Here is a 17,140-nt window from a genome sequence, read left to right as displayed (position 1 = left end):
TCACCATAAGCAATGCTACAAGTTATGTGTTAGTGCGTATAAGAATACTTTTAGAATTTAATTACAAATGGTGAACAGAGGAATTCTTCCCCAAAGTGCTGAGCAAACATGTCCCTTTTGATATCTGGCTGGTGGTTGTGCTGCGTCTGCTGGAGATGACTGCCGTACGCCTCTAACGGAGTGAAATTACTTTGTGATATTAGCATACAAGCATTTGTCTGAAATTCCTCTGACCTTTTAATGGGCATAGGCTTGTTTATTTTGTGTGGCTTAACAGAATAGCAAACAGAAGAATTTCGTACCAACACTTCAGCACAGTCTGGATCTAATAACACATTGCACAATTTTACCTTTATAAGTGAGTTGCAATGCAGAGCTGACCTGACTACAGTGCAAAGAAGTTCAGTGACATGAAATTACTGAGTTAAATCTGTGCGTAAATATTTTCATTTTAAATGGAAATTTAAGGCAGGTTGAAATATATAGTTGCCTTGGCATTTATAGTTGTGGCAAATTGGATTCAAGAGTGTAATTTCAAAGGAACTAGCCCAGTTTATTTGTGTATTTGTATAATTGTGTGTTCATGTGTATGTATGTGTGAGTTCACCATAAAACCTTAATTTCCTGCTGTACTAATGGAATTATTGTGAATTTCAGGCATGTGAGTATACTGATGCTCAGTGGTCATAACTACATGCTCTTATTACTCCAACTGAGGAGCTAGTTTGAATTTATAATAGAAATATAGAAGCCAAAAGTGTAATTTACCTGAAAGTAATCTATTGTAGTTCTTCTTTGAGCTAATTTGCATATATAGATGGAAACTGTTTACAGGATGATATTGAACCTAATAACCAGCATGATGGTTGTTCCTGGTAAACTGATCTCTTTTATAATAACCAATAGTAACTTCAAACAAAAGATCAATCATTTTTCAGGCAAGGGATTTAATTTGTGGTTGAAGTCACTTCTGTGCTGCACTGTAAGGATAAGCAAGAAGTCTGTATTAGAAGTAATCTTTAAATTCAGCTTCTGGAAAGCTGACATTTCAGTTATATGTGAAACTTTTTTGTAGAATTACCTCTGTTTTGGTGGGGTTTTTTTAGGGTTGTGGGGGAGATAACTTCTGGTGATATCAGCCTGACTGCGGACAAACATTTTATCCCTATTTGGAATAATGTATCAAATTAGTAATTTTTAAATGTTTTGACTTGTTAAAACTAGGAATGTACAGGAAAGCATTGTAGTTTATTACTTAATATTGATAAGCATGAAATGTGGCTTTAGTGAATGTACTTAACATTTCCAATATATTTTAGCTGCTTATCGATGTTAAACATATTTATTGTAATTATAATTTCTTCTATCATCTTTCATGGGTAAAATTGCAATGAAGGTGAAATGGAAATTAGTATTTTACTAAAAATTTCACTGGATGCCATTTGTATGGAAATTAAATATGAATTACAGAAGAAGGGCTGGATCAAACATTTGCAGAGAGAATTTGTCAGGCTATTCCTTCCTGGGTATGTTATCTTTCCACTCCCGGGATGAATGGCTTATTTCCTGCTTTCCCTACTACAGAATGGAAGTATTGGCTTCCCTAGGATTTCAAAGACAATTACACTGTCGCACTGATTTACCCAAGGCTATTACAATGCTAGCAAAGAATCTGCAAAATGTACAAGACTAGAGAGTTTCTGAAATTGACTGATTTTGAAATTTACTGGCTAAATCGCACAATAGTTCTTCTGCATCCTACCATCATACCCCACCTGCCGTGAATTATGCTCCCAAAACCAACAAGGCAGCCCAGCTGTAAACATTAGCTATTTCTATTGTATAGAATACCTGTTCCCATGAAGTCTCACCTGGTCTCTACTCTAATTGTGTGTTGTATTTGTGCTTCGAAGGTGAGTGTCAGCATGCTTTCCCTCTTTCCTTCCTTCCCCAAACCTGGGGACATTGAAGATGCAGGTTTTGAGCACATTTGGTGTGGCCATTCATCACCAGACCTGGCTGGATCATCGTGGACAATATTGTGCCCTGATCTCCACGGCCAAAATCCTCCCATTACTCCAGGATCATCCTGGAAGGTACAGATCACCCCAGAATCCTTTTCGTGATGACTGACCCACCCCGTCCTTCCCTCTTCCTCCTTCCCTCTCCACATCCACACTTCCAGCATCAAGTGTGAGGAGCTCCTGGATTTTTTTTTCATTTCCCCCCCCACCACCAGTTCATCTCCAAAAGACCACTTCCTGTGCCTATGATCCTTTCCCAACCCAACTCCTCATCCGATAACCATCTCTTAGCCCAGTATTCGCCAACAAGGTCAGTTGGCCCCCTTTTTTTGGACTCTGTTTTGCCCCTGTTCAAGAATAGAATTTTGCCTAACCCTTAAACACTCCAACTCCAGCCCTATCTCCAACCTTCCTTTCCTTTGTAGGGTTCTTGAAAGTGTTGTCACCACCCATTTCTGTGTCCACTTCTCCCATTGCTCACAGTATAACTCCCTCCAGTCCATTTTCTGCCCTATGGAAGAGCAGAGGGTGCACACTTGCACATTGGGCTAGAAGTGGTCAAGTACACTGTCAACATTCTTAGTGCATCACATTTGCGGTTATGATCACCCTTTCTTCTCTTTAACCTGTCTGCGCTGATCTACATGGTTAACCACTCAATTGCCTTTCCTCAGTGGTTCACCTCCTTGTCACAGCCTTTGCTTGGTTCTACTCCTATCTGTCCCAACGTGGCAAGTGTATCTCCTGTGGTCACCTCGAGTCTGTCGCAAGGTTCCATCCTAGGTCCCCGTCTTCTCCTCAACTATGTGCTGCACTTTGGCATTATTTGTAAGCATGGGACCAGTTTTCACATGATTGCTGATGACACTCAGCTCTACCTCCCTGTCACCAACCTTGATTTTTATTTCTTAAACTAAACTTTGGCAAGACTGAAGGCATCATGTCCTGTTCCTGCCAAAAGTTCCGCATCCTACCGCCTACACCATTCCCCTCTGGCTGTTTGCTTAGGCTGAAATCAACAGTGTGTAACTTCAATATCATGCTTGACCCTAAGCTGACGTTCAAATCCCATGTTTTGGGCATCACAAAGACCACCTGCTGCCACCTCTGCAACATTGCCTACTTTCACCCTTCCCTCACTCCCACTACCTCTTAATTCACATCATCTTCACCTCTCTGCTCACTTGCTGCCAATGCTTTCTTCACTGACCTCCCTATTTTAATCCTTCATTAGCTGCAACTTGTCCAGAACTCTGCTGTCTGCATCCTATCTGCAACCTCCATTGACTGCCCATCCTCTAGTGCATTAAGTTCAAAATCCTTGATATGTTCAAGTCCCTTCGTGGTCATGCTTCTTCCTATTTCTGCAACCACCTCTAGCCCTAATTGCCAGTGTGCACCCTCTGCTCTTCTGGAATTGACAATTGCATTCCTACTCTCTCTGCTCCACCTTCAGTGGTGGAGCTTTCAGCCACCTTGGTCCCACACGCTGGTACACTCTCCCTAAACTCTACTGCCTTGTTATCTCTTTCCTCTCCTTCAAAGGTCTCATCAAAACCTACCTCTCGGATCATGACTTTGGTTACCTCACCTAATCTCTTTCCCACCCCCCATACCTGCCATCAGCTGTTAGCCCTGTGAAGTGCTTTTGGATGTTTTATTACTTTAATGGCATTATAAAGGTGAAGTTGCTGTGCACCTAATGCCACCTGGCTGAGATCAGCTAACTCACCACAGTTGAGGGATCAAAACTGGAGCCGTTTTGGGAGTGTCTGGTTCAGCTGCTTCCTGGATAAGCTTCCTCTGTTATCATGAAACAATTGTAAACAATTTTACAACACCAAGTTATAGTCCAGCAATTTTATTTTAAATTCACAAGCTTTCGGAGGCTTCCTCCTTCGTCAGGTGAACGATGTGAATGCAGGGGGTGGTGGAGGCAGATTCAATCATGGCCTTCAAAAGGGAACTGGATAAGTACTTGAAAGGAAAAATATTTGCAGGGCTACAGGGATAGGGCGGGGGAGTAGGAATCGCTGGATTGCTCTTTTATAGAGCTGGTGTGGACTTGATGGGCCGAATGGCCTCCTTCCGTGCTGGAACCTTTTTATGATCCTGTTATTTCAAACAAACTGGTTCATACCTGCATTAAAATAGCACCAAGGGATATTGTACAGACACATTAAGCATTTGTCCACTAATGTCACCAATAGTTATTTTTCGGGTTTAATCTTTGAAGAAGATACTACTGGTGTTTAACTACTATCGCTGATAACTACTTAATCAGCGTTTCTCCCTCGCCAGCAATTTCTTCACATCGTTCACCTGACGAAGGAGGAAGCCTCCGAAAGCTTGTGAATTTAAAATAAAATTGCTGGACTATAACTTGGTGTTGTAAAATTGTTTACAATTGTCAACCCCAGTCCATCACCGGCATCTCCACATCATCATGAAACAATGCTGTGCATCTTTAAGGATTAGGTTTTTCATTATTGTAAAGGGCTGTTGAAGGGTGTGGTAATTACACAGGTTATTATGCAGAATACAAGGTCTAATGAATATAGTATTGCTTATTGTATTGCAATATTTTTAAATGATATAACTAGAAAAACCTGTTCAGTCATTCTAATCCAAGCTTGTATAACCGACTGCAGCACTGATAACATCCTGACCTTGCCATGAAGTAATTGGATTCCGTTTTCAAAATGAAACTTTAAGTACAATGACATAGTATGGAAAGAAGCTATATGCACTATTCATGGTGATCTTCTCTTGCATTGTGTTCATGTAATGCACTAAACGTACAATTATTTTTACTTCAGTCAGTGTGAAGGACAGGGCCATCATTTTATTTATGGCACTTTTATTATGCGTATAAATGTGCAATAAAATAGCATGTATGGTTATGAAATTAGGCTGAAAAGAAATGTATAAAACCTATTGTGTCCAGTTCTGGGCACCACACTTTAGGAAGGATGTGAAGGCCTTCGAGAGGGTGCAGAAGAGATTTACTAGTATGATTCCAGGGATGAGGGACTTCATTATGTGGATAGACTGGAGAAGCTGAGGTTGTTCTCCTTGGAACAGAGATGGTTGCGAGGAGATTTGATAGAGGTATTCAAAATCATGAAGGGTCTAGATAGAGAGAAACTGTTCCCATTGGCGGAAGGGTTAAGAACCAGAGGACATAGATTTAAGGTGATTGGCAAAAGAACCAAAGTTGACATGAGGAAAAACTTCTTTACACAGCGAATGGTTAGGATTTGGAATGCACTGCCTGAGGGGGTGGTGGAGGCAGATTCAATCATGGCCTTCAAAAGGGAACTGGATAAGTACTTGAAAGGAAAAAAATTTGCAGGGCTACAGGGATAGGGCGGGGGAGTGGGAATCGCTGGATTGCTCTTTTATAGAGCTGGTGTGGACTTGATGGGCCGAATGGCCTCCTTCCGTGCTGGAACCTTTTTATGATCCTGTTATTTCAAACAAACTGGTTCATACCTGCATTAAAATAGCACCAAGGGATATTGTACAGACACATTAAGCATTTGTCCACTAATGTCACCAATAGTTATTTTTCGGGTTTAATCTTTGAAGAAGATACTACTGGTGTTTAACTACTATCGCTGATAACTACTTAATCAGCGTTTCTCCCTCGCCAGCAATTTCTTCTTGTCTCCTATATAGCTTTTATAGGGATTAATTTTTTTTTAATGTGTCTGTGTTTGTGTATTTGTGTGTATGTATGGAGATTGTTTGGCAGACTTTGGACGGTGGCAGGAAATGTTTTCTCCTTTTGCAAGGTATTCCCATTCTGCAGATGGGATGCTGCAGCAGCACCAACTGTTCCATTGTCCACACTCTGTGAAATGAATGGTTGCAGGGATCTGTGGAGAAAGCCTGTAAATAAAAGTAAACAAAACAGAAAAAAGTGATTGCAAATCCAGGTGGAATTCTGTGGATAAGTACCTATCAGTAACGGTGCTTACCTGTGGAGTGTAGGGGCACTCTGTTTATGAAGATGCATTTTTTTGTTTGAGGTACAAGAGCTGTGTACTATTTTTTGCACAGACGATGCACAATTTGCATAACTTTTGCTTATTTGAGATGGCCTCTTTTAATGTTTACATTTCTTTGACAAGAAGTAATTACCAACAATCCCTGAAAAAAATTACACAATACTCAACCATTTGTTAAGGAATACAACCAAAAATATTGGCATAAAATTTAAATTAACAACCTTGGTCTTGGGATATTCCAGAAATTATTTCATTTCAATTGTGGCCAATTGTACAAAGCAGGAATATAGCAAATCGTTTCATGACCAACTTGAAATTTTTGCAACTTAAATTTGTTTTTAAAAAAATTGATATTATTGAATTTTAGATGGAAGGCAGAAGTAACTATAAAAGTTGTTCATGGGTTTACAACAGTGCATTTTTCTTTGAAAGAAGAATATCTGCACTCGAACATTTTTTTGAACAAATATAAATCAATTACATTTACTTACAAAATGTGGTCATTATTCGAGAGCATGGAACCACACCACATAATTAACTATTCTGCACTGGCATGTGATCCTCTTGCAGATGGGTTGAAATATTGGATTTGTTGATTGAATTGGAGAGTTGCTATAAATATTGTGGCTTATTTATTCTTAGAAAAAAAATGTCTGGTAATTATGATGGATGTAACATTTACCTCAATTCAGACGCCTGTTCAGATTTAAAACACTATCAGGTGCTTTTATTCCAAGCTTTTTTTTGCACTGAAAACTAAAATGACAGCTTATGTCTGTAGCCTATATATAACTTCACATTTGGAGCCATTGATGACTGACTCGACCTCTAGTCAGGAAGGACAAAAATGTGGACCAGGAACAAAAGTGTTCACTATCATTTATGCAATGTAATTGTCAATTAAAAGGCCACAAATAAAAACCCTACAGCACAGTTTGTCATAACTAGGTGGTAAAGATTGTCAAATTGTACAAATTAGTGTAGTTAGGTGACACTGCAATATAGAAATGCAGCAAAATGTACTAACAGACTAGAATCTAGAAAATGTCTATATTTTAAGAATGAGTACTCGTGATATTCCATGATGTGGGATTAAAGAGTCAGATTTACAATTATCACTATAGTGTTCATCGGTATTCATACTGCTACACTCAGAAATTGATCAGAATGTAAATGTCCAGGTCATATTCCTCAATGTAATCATGTTTGTAATTATGTATAGATTACATTTCATATTTGATCAATATAGGCATTCTTTCCCATTTGTGGTAGTTAAAATTATCCTTGGATGGCGTTGTTATGGACAACGAGCAAAGATCTGTCTTTATTTGGAACTCTGCTGAAGCAGGTGCCCTCTTTCTCACCCAATTATATCCAGTGTTAATTAAAAGAGGGAAGTGTGGGTGAGGAAAGTTCTTGCCAATTTGGATCTCCAAGCTCTGCTAAAATCAGCTGCAGTGCAAATCAACAAACTCTCCATAGGGAGCAGTGTGTTTTTTTTTAGTCTGAATGAAAGAAAGGAAAGGACTTGGATTTATACAGCACTTTCATAACCGTAGAACATCCCAAAGCGCTTTACAGCTAATTAAGTGTAGTCACTGTTGTAGGGAAACACGGCAGCCAATTTGCACACAGCATGGTCCCACAAACAGCAATGGAATAAATGACTAGATCATCTGTTTTTGGTGTTGGTTGAGGGATAAATATTGGCCAGGACATCTGGAGAACACCCCTGCATGTCTTCAAATAGTGCCATGTTTTTTTTTTAAATGTCTACCTGACAAGGCAGGTTTAACACCTCATCCAAAAAATTGGACCTCTGACAGTGCAGCACTCTTAGTACTGCTCTGAAGTGTCAGCCTAGCTTATGTGCTCAAACCTCTGGAGCGGAGCTTGAACCCATGACCTTCTGACTCCGAGGCAAAAGTGCTATCATTTGCCAAGACTGGCTGACACTGGCTGAATGCCAGTTAAGAATAATTTGAGCCAGAAAACTTCATTTAAAGGACCAATGCTTTTGGGTAAAGAATACAATAGCCAACAGATTTAACACCATCAAATGTGCACAGTATACAAAGTGTCACAGTTGATTTTATATTGTCTTTCTTTTCAGCATGCTCCTGGTGTGCCGAGAATCTTGGTCGGTAACAGGTTGCATCTGGCCTTCAAGCGGCAGGTACCCACTGAACAGGCACGTGCCTATGCTGAGAAAAATGGGATGACATTCTTTGAAGTCAGCCCACTCTGCAACTTCAACGTGACTGAGTCCTTCACAGAACTGTCTCGTATTGTACTTATGAGACATGGCATGGAAAGGTTCTGGAAGCCAAACAGAGGTAGGAGGAGTTATTTCATTTTCCATTTTTGCTCTTTACAGTTTGCTCTTTAGAGCGCTTTTAAATAAAATGTTATTTTATAAATGGACACACAACTTGTTCAGTGATCAACAGGAAGAACTGTAAATTTGTTTGTTTAATGTTGTTAGCTAATCTCAGCTGGGTTGACAGTAGGAGTACGGCAATTGGCCTGAGCACCTCTAAGCTATCCTTTGATTCTTGCTGGTGAGATCAGGATTTGATTCTTGCTGGTGAGATCAGGATTTGGCTTGGCTCTAGTGCCTCCATGGTCGAATAGCATTCACCATCAAATGCCCATTTGGATGAGATACTGGAGGGCTACCAGCACCTGTGACACTGCATTAAGAGTTGCTTCAGGAGGGAAGGGACGCAAAGGAGAGAAAATTGACGACATCTAGAAGAACAGGAATAAATGAAAAAAGCATAGAAGGTACTAAGAGCGAATAACAAGGCAGGAATTTGAGGGGTGCGAAAGATGTCACAAACTGATAAGCAACTGCTGTTGCTGTTGGCTGTTCACAGCACCTTGCAGAATAACAATCAAGTTTGTGATGCAAAATTATGTGGGGCACCATGAACTATTGAATCATGATGAGATTTTTCAAACAGGGACTTGCAATGGACCACCATATTTTCAAATATTGTTTTTTTTTTAACATGTCGTACAAATCTTTTGTAATAACACCAGTAAAGCTCTGCTTCAACTGGACTTGGTAAGCTTTAGTGTAAAAGTATATAGTATTTCTCTGAGCCAGTTCTCCAGATGGTGTTGTCAGCACTTGCTTTGAGATTAAAATTATGCTGATGTTGATCTTTAAATTTTGGGCATTTTTTTTTCCAATGGGAGTCTGGCGTTCCGACTGGCATTCTATTAAAAACTGCACTACTGATTACTGCTTTTAAAAAAAAAAGATGCTAATTAGCACAGAGAATGTCTTAAAACTGTTTACTGCAATATATTTTTCAACTTTAGTGTATTATGTAATAATGTCAGTGCAATTAATGTAATTTTTCAGTAATCTCTGCCCCCAAGTGAGCAGACCTGGGAGTACAAGGATAAACAGTAGAGGCTCCCAGTGTCACGTTTCAATCCATGATATTTGTCAAATAATCTATGTATTGGATCAATTTGGGAACAAGCCATACAATTTCAGCTGAACTTTTATTGCCACTTTTTAATAAGATTAATAAGGACTTCAAAGTTAATTTTTCCTGGGCAATTTGGCTCAGAACAATAGGTTTGTGAGCAGATTTTACTAATGAAACAAAAAGTCAAGAGCCAAAGGTTGTTAAAAAGATTGTTCTTTTGGCAAGTTTTTTGGCAAGACTGAAGCTATGGGCTAGATTTTCCACTCACTGACTATGAAGGGATGGAAAACCTAGCCCTATTTCTTCCTGGTTTGACATGCTGTAACTGGTCCAGAAACTGTTATCAGGAAAATAGTGATCATTATTTTCTAATTAAAAATGGTAAATATTAACCTTTTTTGTTACAAAAGGGAACACTTTGGCAAAGTATTTGCCATTATATCTATTGTCATTGTTCAAATCGTGCCCTGTGGTTTGATTTAAGTTGCCACCTAATCGACCTTGTGCAGTTGATGACGCCTTGAAACCTTGCGACTACCCATTTGCTTGGTTTCTAACTTTTTCTTTATAAAACTGTAAGCAACATTTATTTTAATGAGTCACATTTTCCAAATGAAATTTTGAAGCCTTGTTTGTGTACCAGGGTGCAGACATCTTGAAAATTGTGGCAATTTGGCCCGTAGCCTTATTTAAAAAGTTCACAATTCCAAGATATTGAAGGCTTGGACCACTGTTCTTCATCATCTGTACTTTTAAAATAATCTTACGTTGCCATTCTGAAAAATAATCTATAGCGTTGCAGTTTTCTAGAGGCTTCAGATGAATTTTAGGCTCTTTGTTCGTTTATATTAAAGCAGTATTCAAAACAAACTGATTTTTTTTTCTTTTTGTTAGTTTTCACACTGCAAGACCTCTGTTGCCGAGCCATTGTTTCTTGCACACCTGTTCACCTTATTGACAAACTACCACTACCTGTTGCCATAAAAAGTCACCTCAAGTCTTTCTCCATGGCCAATGGAATGAATGCTGTTATGATGCATGGGCGTTCGTACTCGCTGGCCTCGAGCAGCGGTGGAAGCAAGGGCAACAGCTTGAAGAGGTCAACTAAACCCCCCCGACCACCACAGAGTCCACCTCCGAGCTGCACACGCACTAACTGCAAAATCTCTTAGCAAAAAGGTTTTGTTTTAAGCTCTCCTGTTTGGCAAGAACTTTGCCAGCTGGTCAAGTTTAGAACCTGAACTCCAATGAAACCATTCTTGCAGCTTCCTACTGGACCAAATGAAGATATGCTCTGCAATTTTCAAAGGAATCTCTAATTTTTTTCATCAATGAGCAAACACGCTAGTTGAAACAGACACTCATTACATTTTGTTTTGACAATTTGCACTGAAATTTCAAACTAGAGTGTTTTAAAGCGGCTTGCAGGTGCTACAGTTAATAAAGGGACAACCAATTTTAAGGAAGGTGGTACTGGCATGTTTACATGGCTTTGATCAGAACATAAATCTTTACCTTTGTCCTCGTGACTAATATATTATTGCTACATGGTGGAAAGAAGAATCTCTGGGAATTGAACCAGTACAAATGCAAAGAATGCTCTTGCTACTATAATTCTTACTAGCATCACTAAACTTCCGTGCCTTTGATATTATAGACTATATCTAGCCTGCAACGGCCTGCATGTGGCCTTTCATAACCTTAACCATGCCTTGCATCTTTATCTCCTAAAGACCAGGACAACTCTTGAGATCAACGGTTGACTGACCAGGTCATATGTTTTCCCCAATTCTTAGTACAAAGATTAATCTGCATTACTATTTAATTTATATGTTATAGACTATTTGTGTTGTAATTTTCTTCTCTCTGTCATAATGTATGATGTCATTGTTGATTTAGTAGTTATTTAACTGTCTCCCACAATAGTAAAAGTTGTAGTAACTTGGTTCTAGTGATGGGGATTTAATCTCCATCTTCAATTTCTGGACAAGTCAAGTATGATATTATTTCCAGCAACATAAAGAAATTTCAAGGCGTCACATCGTCAAAAAAAAATTCTTCTGGTGAAACTGATGTCTGAATGGAAATTATGTAAATCAACAGAACAGAAACATTTCAGTTGGCCTTTTTATGTCATTTCAGCTTGTTGGAACAGAAGGTTTTAGCAACGATTTTAGCATTTGTATTGTGCCAGAAGCACCCTTGTCACTTCTCTCACTCATTTTCCCCTCTCCAAAAAGGAAAAGAAATAGAATGCTTTCCCTCTTTTTTTTGTAAGTGATGACTATGTGTTTCTCTTATTTCTATAAAAGTCTTTGCATTTTGATCACTAATTATAACAGCTTTCTATTTTGGATGACACTTGTCAAAGGTAAACTGACTAAATGGAGAGAATGCATAGGAGAGACCTACTGTAACACTGAGGCTAGGCCACCTTCTGCACCTGGATAATAGTTGCAGTATCACCTAATCTTTGAGAAAAAAGGGAACAATTGAAGCAAAATGTTCAATTATGTAAAACACTATTTCACATTTATTATAGCTGCTGTGTGACACTTAGAATGATCTTTTAAGTGTTTTATTGGCATTTTTCTTTGTACAGTTTCAATGTTTGACTGTGAAATAAATTTTTTTTTTGCAAAATAAGATGCCTGTTTTGTCTTTTTTCAATATAATGAATTACCTAATGCACTGCAGCGACACATCTTCAAAGTAATTTTTCCAAGAGATGATCGCACTGCAGCACTTGTTTTATGTATCAGTGGACTTGAAGTCTGACTTGTGTCAGCTCCAGTAGGTTGTGGGTTCAAGTCCCAATCCAGGACTTGAGCACATAATCTGGGCTGACATTTCAGTGCAATGCCAAAGAGTGCTGCATTGTCAGAGGTACTGTCTGTTGAATGAGATGTTAAGCCAAGGTCCTGTCTGCACGTTCAGGTGGTTGTTAAAGATCCTATAGCATTATTAGAAGATTCCTGCTTAAAGTTCCCCTTTCAACCAATGCCACCAAAAACTGACTTTCATCTTATTTGCTCTTTGGGGACTTTGCTACCTACAAATTGTTTGCCACATTTGCCTACATAACAGTGATTATTAGTTCATGGATCGAACTAAGAATGAGGTTCTGCTGAGGGAATTTGAGGAGACCATAAGTGATAAGAGTGGGCCATTTGGCCCTTCGAGCCTGTTCCGCCATTCAATGAGATCATAGCTGATCTGATTCTGGCCTCAACTCCACTTTCCCGCCTGTTCCCTATATCCTTTGACTCCCTTGCTGATCAAAAATTTGTCTAACTCAGCCTTGAGTATATTAATGAATCAGCTTCCACTGCTCTTTGGGGCAAAGAATTCCAAAGGTTCACAACCCTCAAAAGAAATTTCTCCTCATCTCCGCCTTAAATGGACGACCCCTTATTCAGAGATAATGCCCCCCTAGTTCTAGATTCCCCTATGAGGGGAAACATCCTCTTAGCATTTACCATGTCTCGCTCCCTCAGAATCTTATGTTTCAAAAGGGCTCCTCTCATTCTTCTAAACTCCAGTGAGTATAGGCCCAACCTGCTCAATCTTTCCTCGTAAGAAAACCCTTCCATACCTGGAATCAACCTAGTGAACCTTCTCTGAACTGCCTCCAATGCAAGTATATCCTTTTAAATAAGGGGACCAAAACTGTATGCAGTACTCCAGGTGTGCTCTCACCAGCACCCTGTACAGTTGTAGCAAGACTTGCCTGCCTTTATACTCCATCCCCCTTCCCAATTACATGCTGCACCTGTATGCTAACTTTTTGTGTTTCATGTACAAGGACACCCAAATCCCTCTGTACCGCAGCATTCTGTAGTCTTTCTCCATTTATATAATATTTTGCTTTTTTATTCATCCTACCAAAGTGGATGATTTTACATTTTCCCACATTATACTCCATCTGCCAAATTTTTGCCCACTCGCTTAACCTGTCAATATCCCTTTGCAGACACTTTGTGACCTCCTCACAACTTACTTTTCCACCTATCTTTGTGTCATCAGCAAATTTGGCCACAGTACACTCGCTTCCTTCATCCAAGTCATTGATATAGATTGTAAATAGTTGAGGCCTCAGCACTGATCCCTGCGGCACCCCACTAGTTACAGATTGCTATCCTGAAAATGACCCTTTTATCCCGACTCTGTTTTCTGTTAGTTAGCCAATCCTCTATCCATGCCAGTATATTACCCCCAACACCATGAGCTCTTATCTTGTGTAGTAACCTTTTATGTGGCATCTTATCGAATGCCTTTTGGAAATCCAAATACACTACATCATCTGGTTCCCCTTTATCCACCCTGCTCGTTACTTCCTCAAAGAACTCTAATAAATTTGTCAAACATGATTTCCCTTTCATAAAACCATGTTGACTTTCCTTGATTTTATTTTGAGTCTCTAAATGTCCTGCTACGACTTCCTTAATAATCGATTCTAACATTTTCCCAATGAGAGATGTTAGGCTAATTGGCCTATAGTTACCTGTTTTCTGTCTCCCTCCTTTTTTGAATAAGGGTGTTACATTTGTGGTTACATTACCATTTGCGGTTACATTACCAATCCGCTGGGACCTTTCCAGAATCTAGTGAATTCTGGAAGATTAAAACCAATGCATCCACTATCTCTGTAGCCACTTCTTTTAAGACCCTTGGATGCAAGCCGTTTGATCCAGGGGACTTGTCAGCCTGCAGACCCATTTGCCTAGTACTTTTTCTCTAGTGATTGTTTTTTGATCCTCCCTCTCCTTTGCCCCTTGATTAACTACTATTATTGGTATGCTTTTAGTGTCTTCTACTGTGAAGGCAGATACAAAATATCTGTTCAATGCCACTGCCATTACCTTGTTTTCCATTATCATAGAATCATAGAAGTTTACAACATGGAAACAGGCCCTTCGGCCCAACATGTCCATGTCGCCCAGTTTATACCACTAAGCTAGTCCCAATTGCCTGCACTTGGCCCATATCCCTCTATACCCATCTTACCCATGTAATTGTCCAAATGCTTTTTAAAAGACAAAATTGTACCCGCCTCTACTACTGCCTCTGGCAGCTCGTTCCAGACACTCACCACCCTTTGAGTGAAAAAATTGCCCCTCTGGACCCTTTTGTATCTCTCCCCTCTCACCTTAAATCTATGCCCCCTCGTTATAGACTCCCCTACCTTTGGGAAAAGATTTTGACTATCTACCTTATCTGTGCCCCTCATTATTTTATAGACTTCTATAAGATCACCCCTAAACCTCCTACTCTCCAGGGGAAAAAAGTCTCAGTCTATCCAACCTCTCCCTATAAGTCAAACCATCAAGTCCCGGTAGCATCCTAGTAAATCTTTTCTGCACTCTTTCTAGTTTAATAATATCCTTTCTATAATAGGGTGACCAGAACTGTACACAGTATTCCACGTGTGGCCTTACTACTGTCTTGTACAACTTCAATAAGACATCCCAACTCCTGTATTCAATGTTCTGACCAATGAAACCAAGCATGCTGAATGCCTTCTTCACCACCCTATCCACCTGTGACTCCACTTTCAAGGAGCTATGAACCTGTACTCCTAGATCTCTTTGTTCTATAACTCTCCCCAACACCCCACCATTAACGGAGTAGGTCCTGGCCCGATTCGATCTACCAAAATGCATCACCTCACATTTATCTAAATTAAACTCCATCTGCCATTCATCGGCCCACTGGCCCAATTTATCAAGGTCCCGTTGCAATCCTAGATAACCTTCTTCACTGTCCACAATGCCACCAATCTTGGTGTCATCTGCAAACTTACTAACCATGCCTCCTAAATTCTCATCCAAATCATTAATATAAATAACAAATAACAGCGGACCCAGCACCGATCCCTGAGGCACACCGCTGGTCACAGGCCTCCAGTTTGAAAAACAACCCTCTACAACCACCCTCTGCCTTCTGTCGTCAATCCAATTTTGTATCCAATTGGCTACCTCACCTTAGATCCCGTGAGATTTAACCTTATGTAACAACCTACCATGCGGTACCTTGTCAAATGCTTTGCTGAAGTCCATGTAGACCACGTCTACTGCACATCCCTCATCTATCTTCTTGGTTACCCCTTCAAAAAACTCAATCAAATTTGTGAGACATGATTTTCCTCTCACAAAACCATGCTGACTGTTCCTAATCAGTCCCTGCCTCTCCAAATGCCTGTAGATCCTGTCTCTCAGAATACTCTCTAACAACTTACCCACTACAGATGTCAGGCTCACCGGTCTGTAGTTCCCAGGCTTTTCCCTGCCGCCCTTCTTAAACAAAGGCACAACATTTGCTACCCTCCAATCCTCAGGCACCTCACCCGTAGCTGTCGATGATTCAAATATCTCTGCTAGGGGACCCACAATTTCCTCCCTAACCTCCCATAACGTCCTGGGATACATTTCATCAGGTCCCGGAGATTTATCTACCTTGATGCGCGTTAAGACTTCCAGCACCTCCCTCTCTGTAATATGTACACTCCTCAAGACATCACTATTTATTTCCCCAAGTTCCCTAACATCCATGCCTTTCTCAACCGTAAATACCGATGTGAAATATTCATTTAGGATCTCACCCATCTCTTGTGGTTCCGCACATAGATGACCTTGTTGATCCTTAAGAGGCCCTACTCTCTCCCTAGTTACTCTTTTGCCTTTTATGTATTTGTAGAAGCTCTTTGGATTCTCCTTTGCCTTATCTGCCAAAGCAATCTCATGTCCCCTTTTTGCCCTCCTGATTTCTCTCTTAACTCTACTCTGGCAATCTCTATACTCTTCAAGGGATCCACTTGATCCCAGCTGCCTATGCATGTCATATGCCTCCTTCTTATTTTTGACTAGTGCCTCAATCTCCCGAGTCATCCAAGGTTCCCTACTTCTACCAGCCTTGCCCTTCACTTTATAAGGAATGTGCTTACCCTGAACCCTGGTTAACACACTTTTGAAAGCCTCCCACTTACCAGACGTCCCTTTGCCTGCCAACAGACTCTCCCAATCAACTTCTGAAAGTTCTTGTCTAATACCATCAAAATTGGCCTTTCCCCAATTTAGAATTTTAACTTTTGGGCCAGACCTATCATTCTCCATAGCTATCTTAAAACTAATGGAATTATGATCACTGGTCCCAAAGTGATCCCTCACTAACACTTCTGTCACCTGCCCTTCCTTATTTCCCAAGAGGAGGTCAAGTTTTGCCCCCTCTCTAGTCGGGCCATTATTTCCCCAGTCTCATCCTCTAAGGGACCTATATTTACTTTAGCTGCTCTCTTCCTTTTTATATACTTAGTAAGAGCTTTTACTGTCAGTTTTTATATTTCTTGCTAGTTTACTCTCATAATCTATTTTCTCCCTCTTCATTTTTTTTAAGTCATCCTTTGCTGGTTTCTAAAGTTTCCCCAACCTTTGGTCTTACCACTAGTCTTTGCCACGTTGTATGCCTTTTCTTTTAATTTGGTACCATCCTTAACTTCCTTAGTTAGCCATGGTTGGTACACCCTTCTCGTGGAGTCTTTCCTCCTTACTGGGATATATTTTTGTTGAGAGTCATAAAATATCTTTTTAAATGTCTGCCACTGCTTATCCATCATCATACCTTCTAATCTGTTTTCCCAGTCCACTTTAGCCAACTCTGT

At 40.0% G+C, this 17,140-nt stretch overlaps 1 protein-coding gene across 1 annotated transcript in view; it reads left to right on the top strand.

Annotated features, from left to right (window-relative positions):
* rab40c (RAB40c, member RAS oncogene family) overlaps positions 1-12,129 on the top strand; it is a 92,699-nt gene extending 80,570 nt beyond the window's left edge. The window contains exons 5-6 of the mRNA XM_068003157.1: positions 8,151-8,373; positions 10,378-12,129. Of these exons, the coding sequence (XP_067859258.1) occupies positions 8,151-8,373; positions 10,378-10,655 (501 nt within the window). The 3' untranslated portion in view covers positions 10,656-12,129. The remainder of the gene's footprint in view (positions 1-8,150; positions 8,374-10,377) is intronic.
* Positions 12,130-17,140: the final 5,011 nt, after the last annotated feature.

The sequence above is a fragment of the Heptranchias perlo genome, chromosome 22, assembly GCF_035084215.1.
Source record: "Heptranchias perlo isolate sHepPer1 chromosome 22, sHepPer1.hap1, whole genome shotgun sequence".
Lineage (NCBI taxonomy): Eukaryota > Metazoa > Chordata > Chondrichthyes > Hexanchiformes > Hexanchidae > Heptranchias > Heptranchias perlo.
The sequence above is the reverse complement of the archived record's forward strand: the minus strand, read 5'-3'. Positions and strand labels throughout refer to the sequence as shown.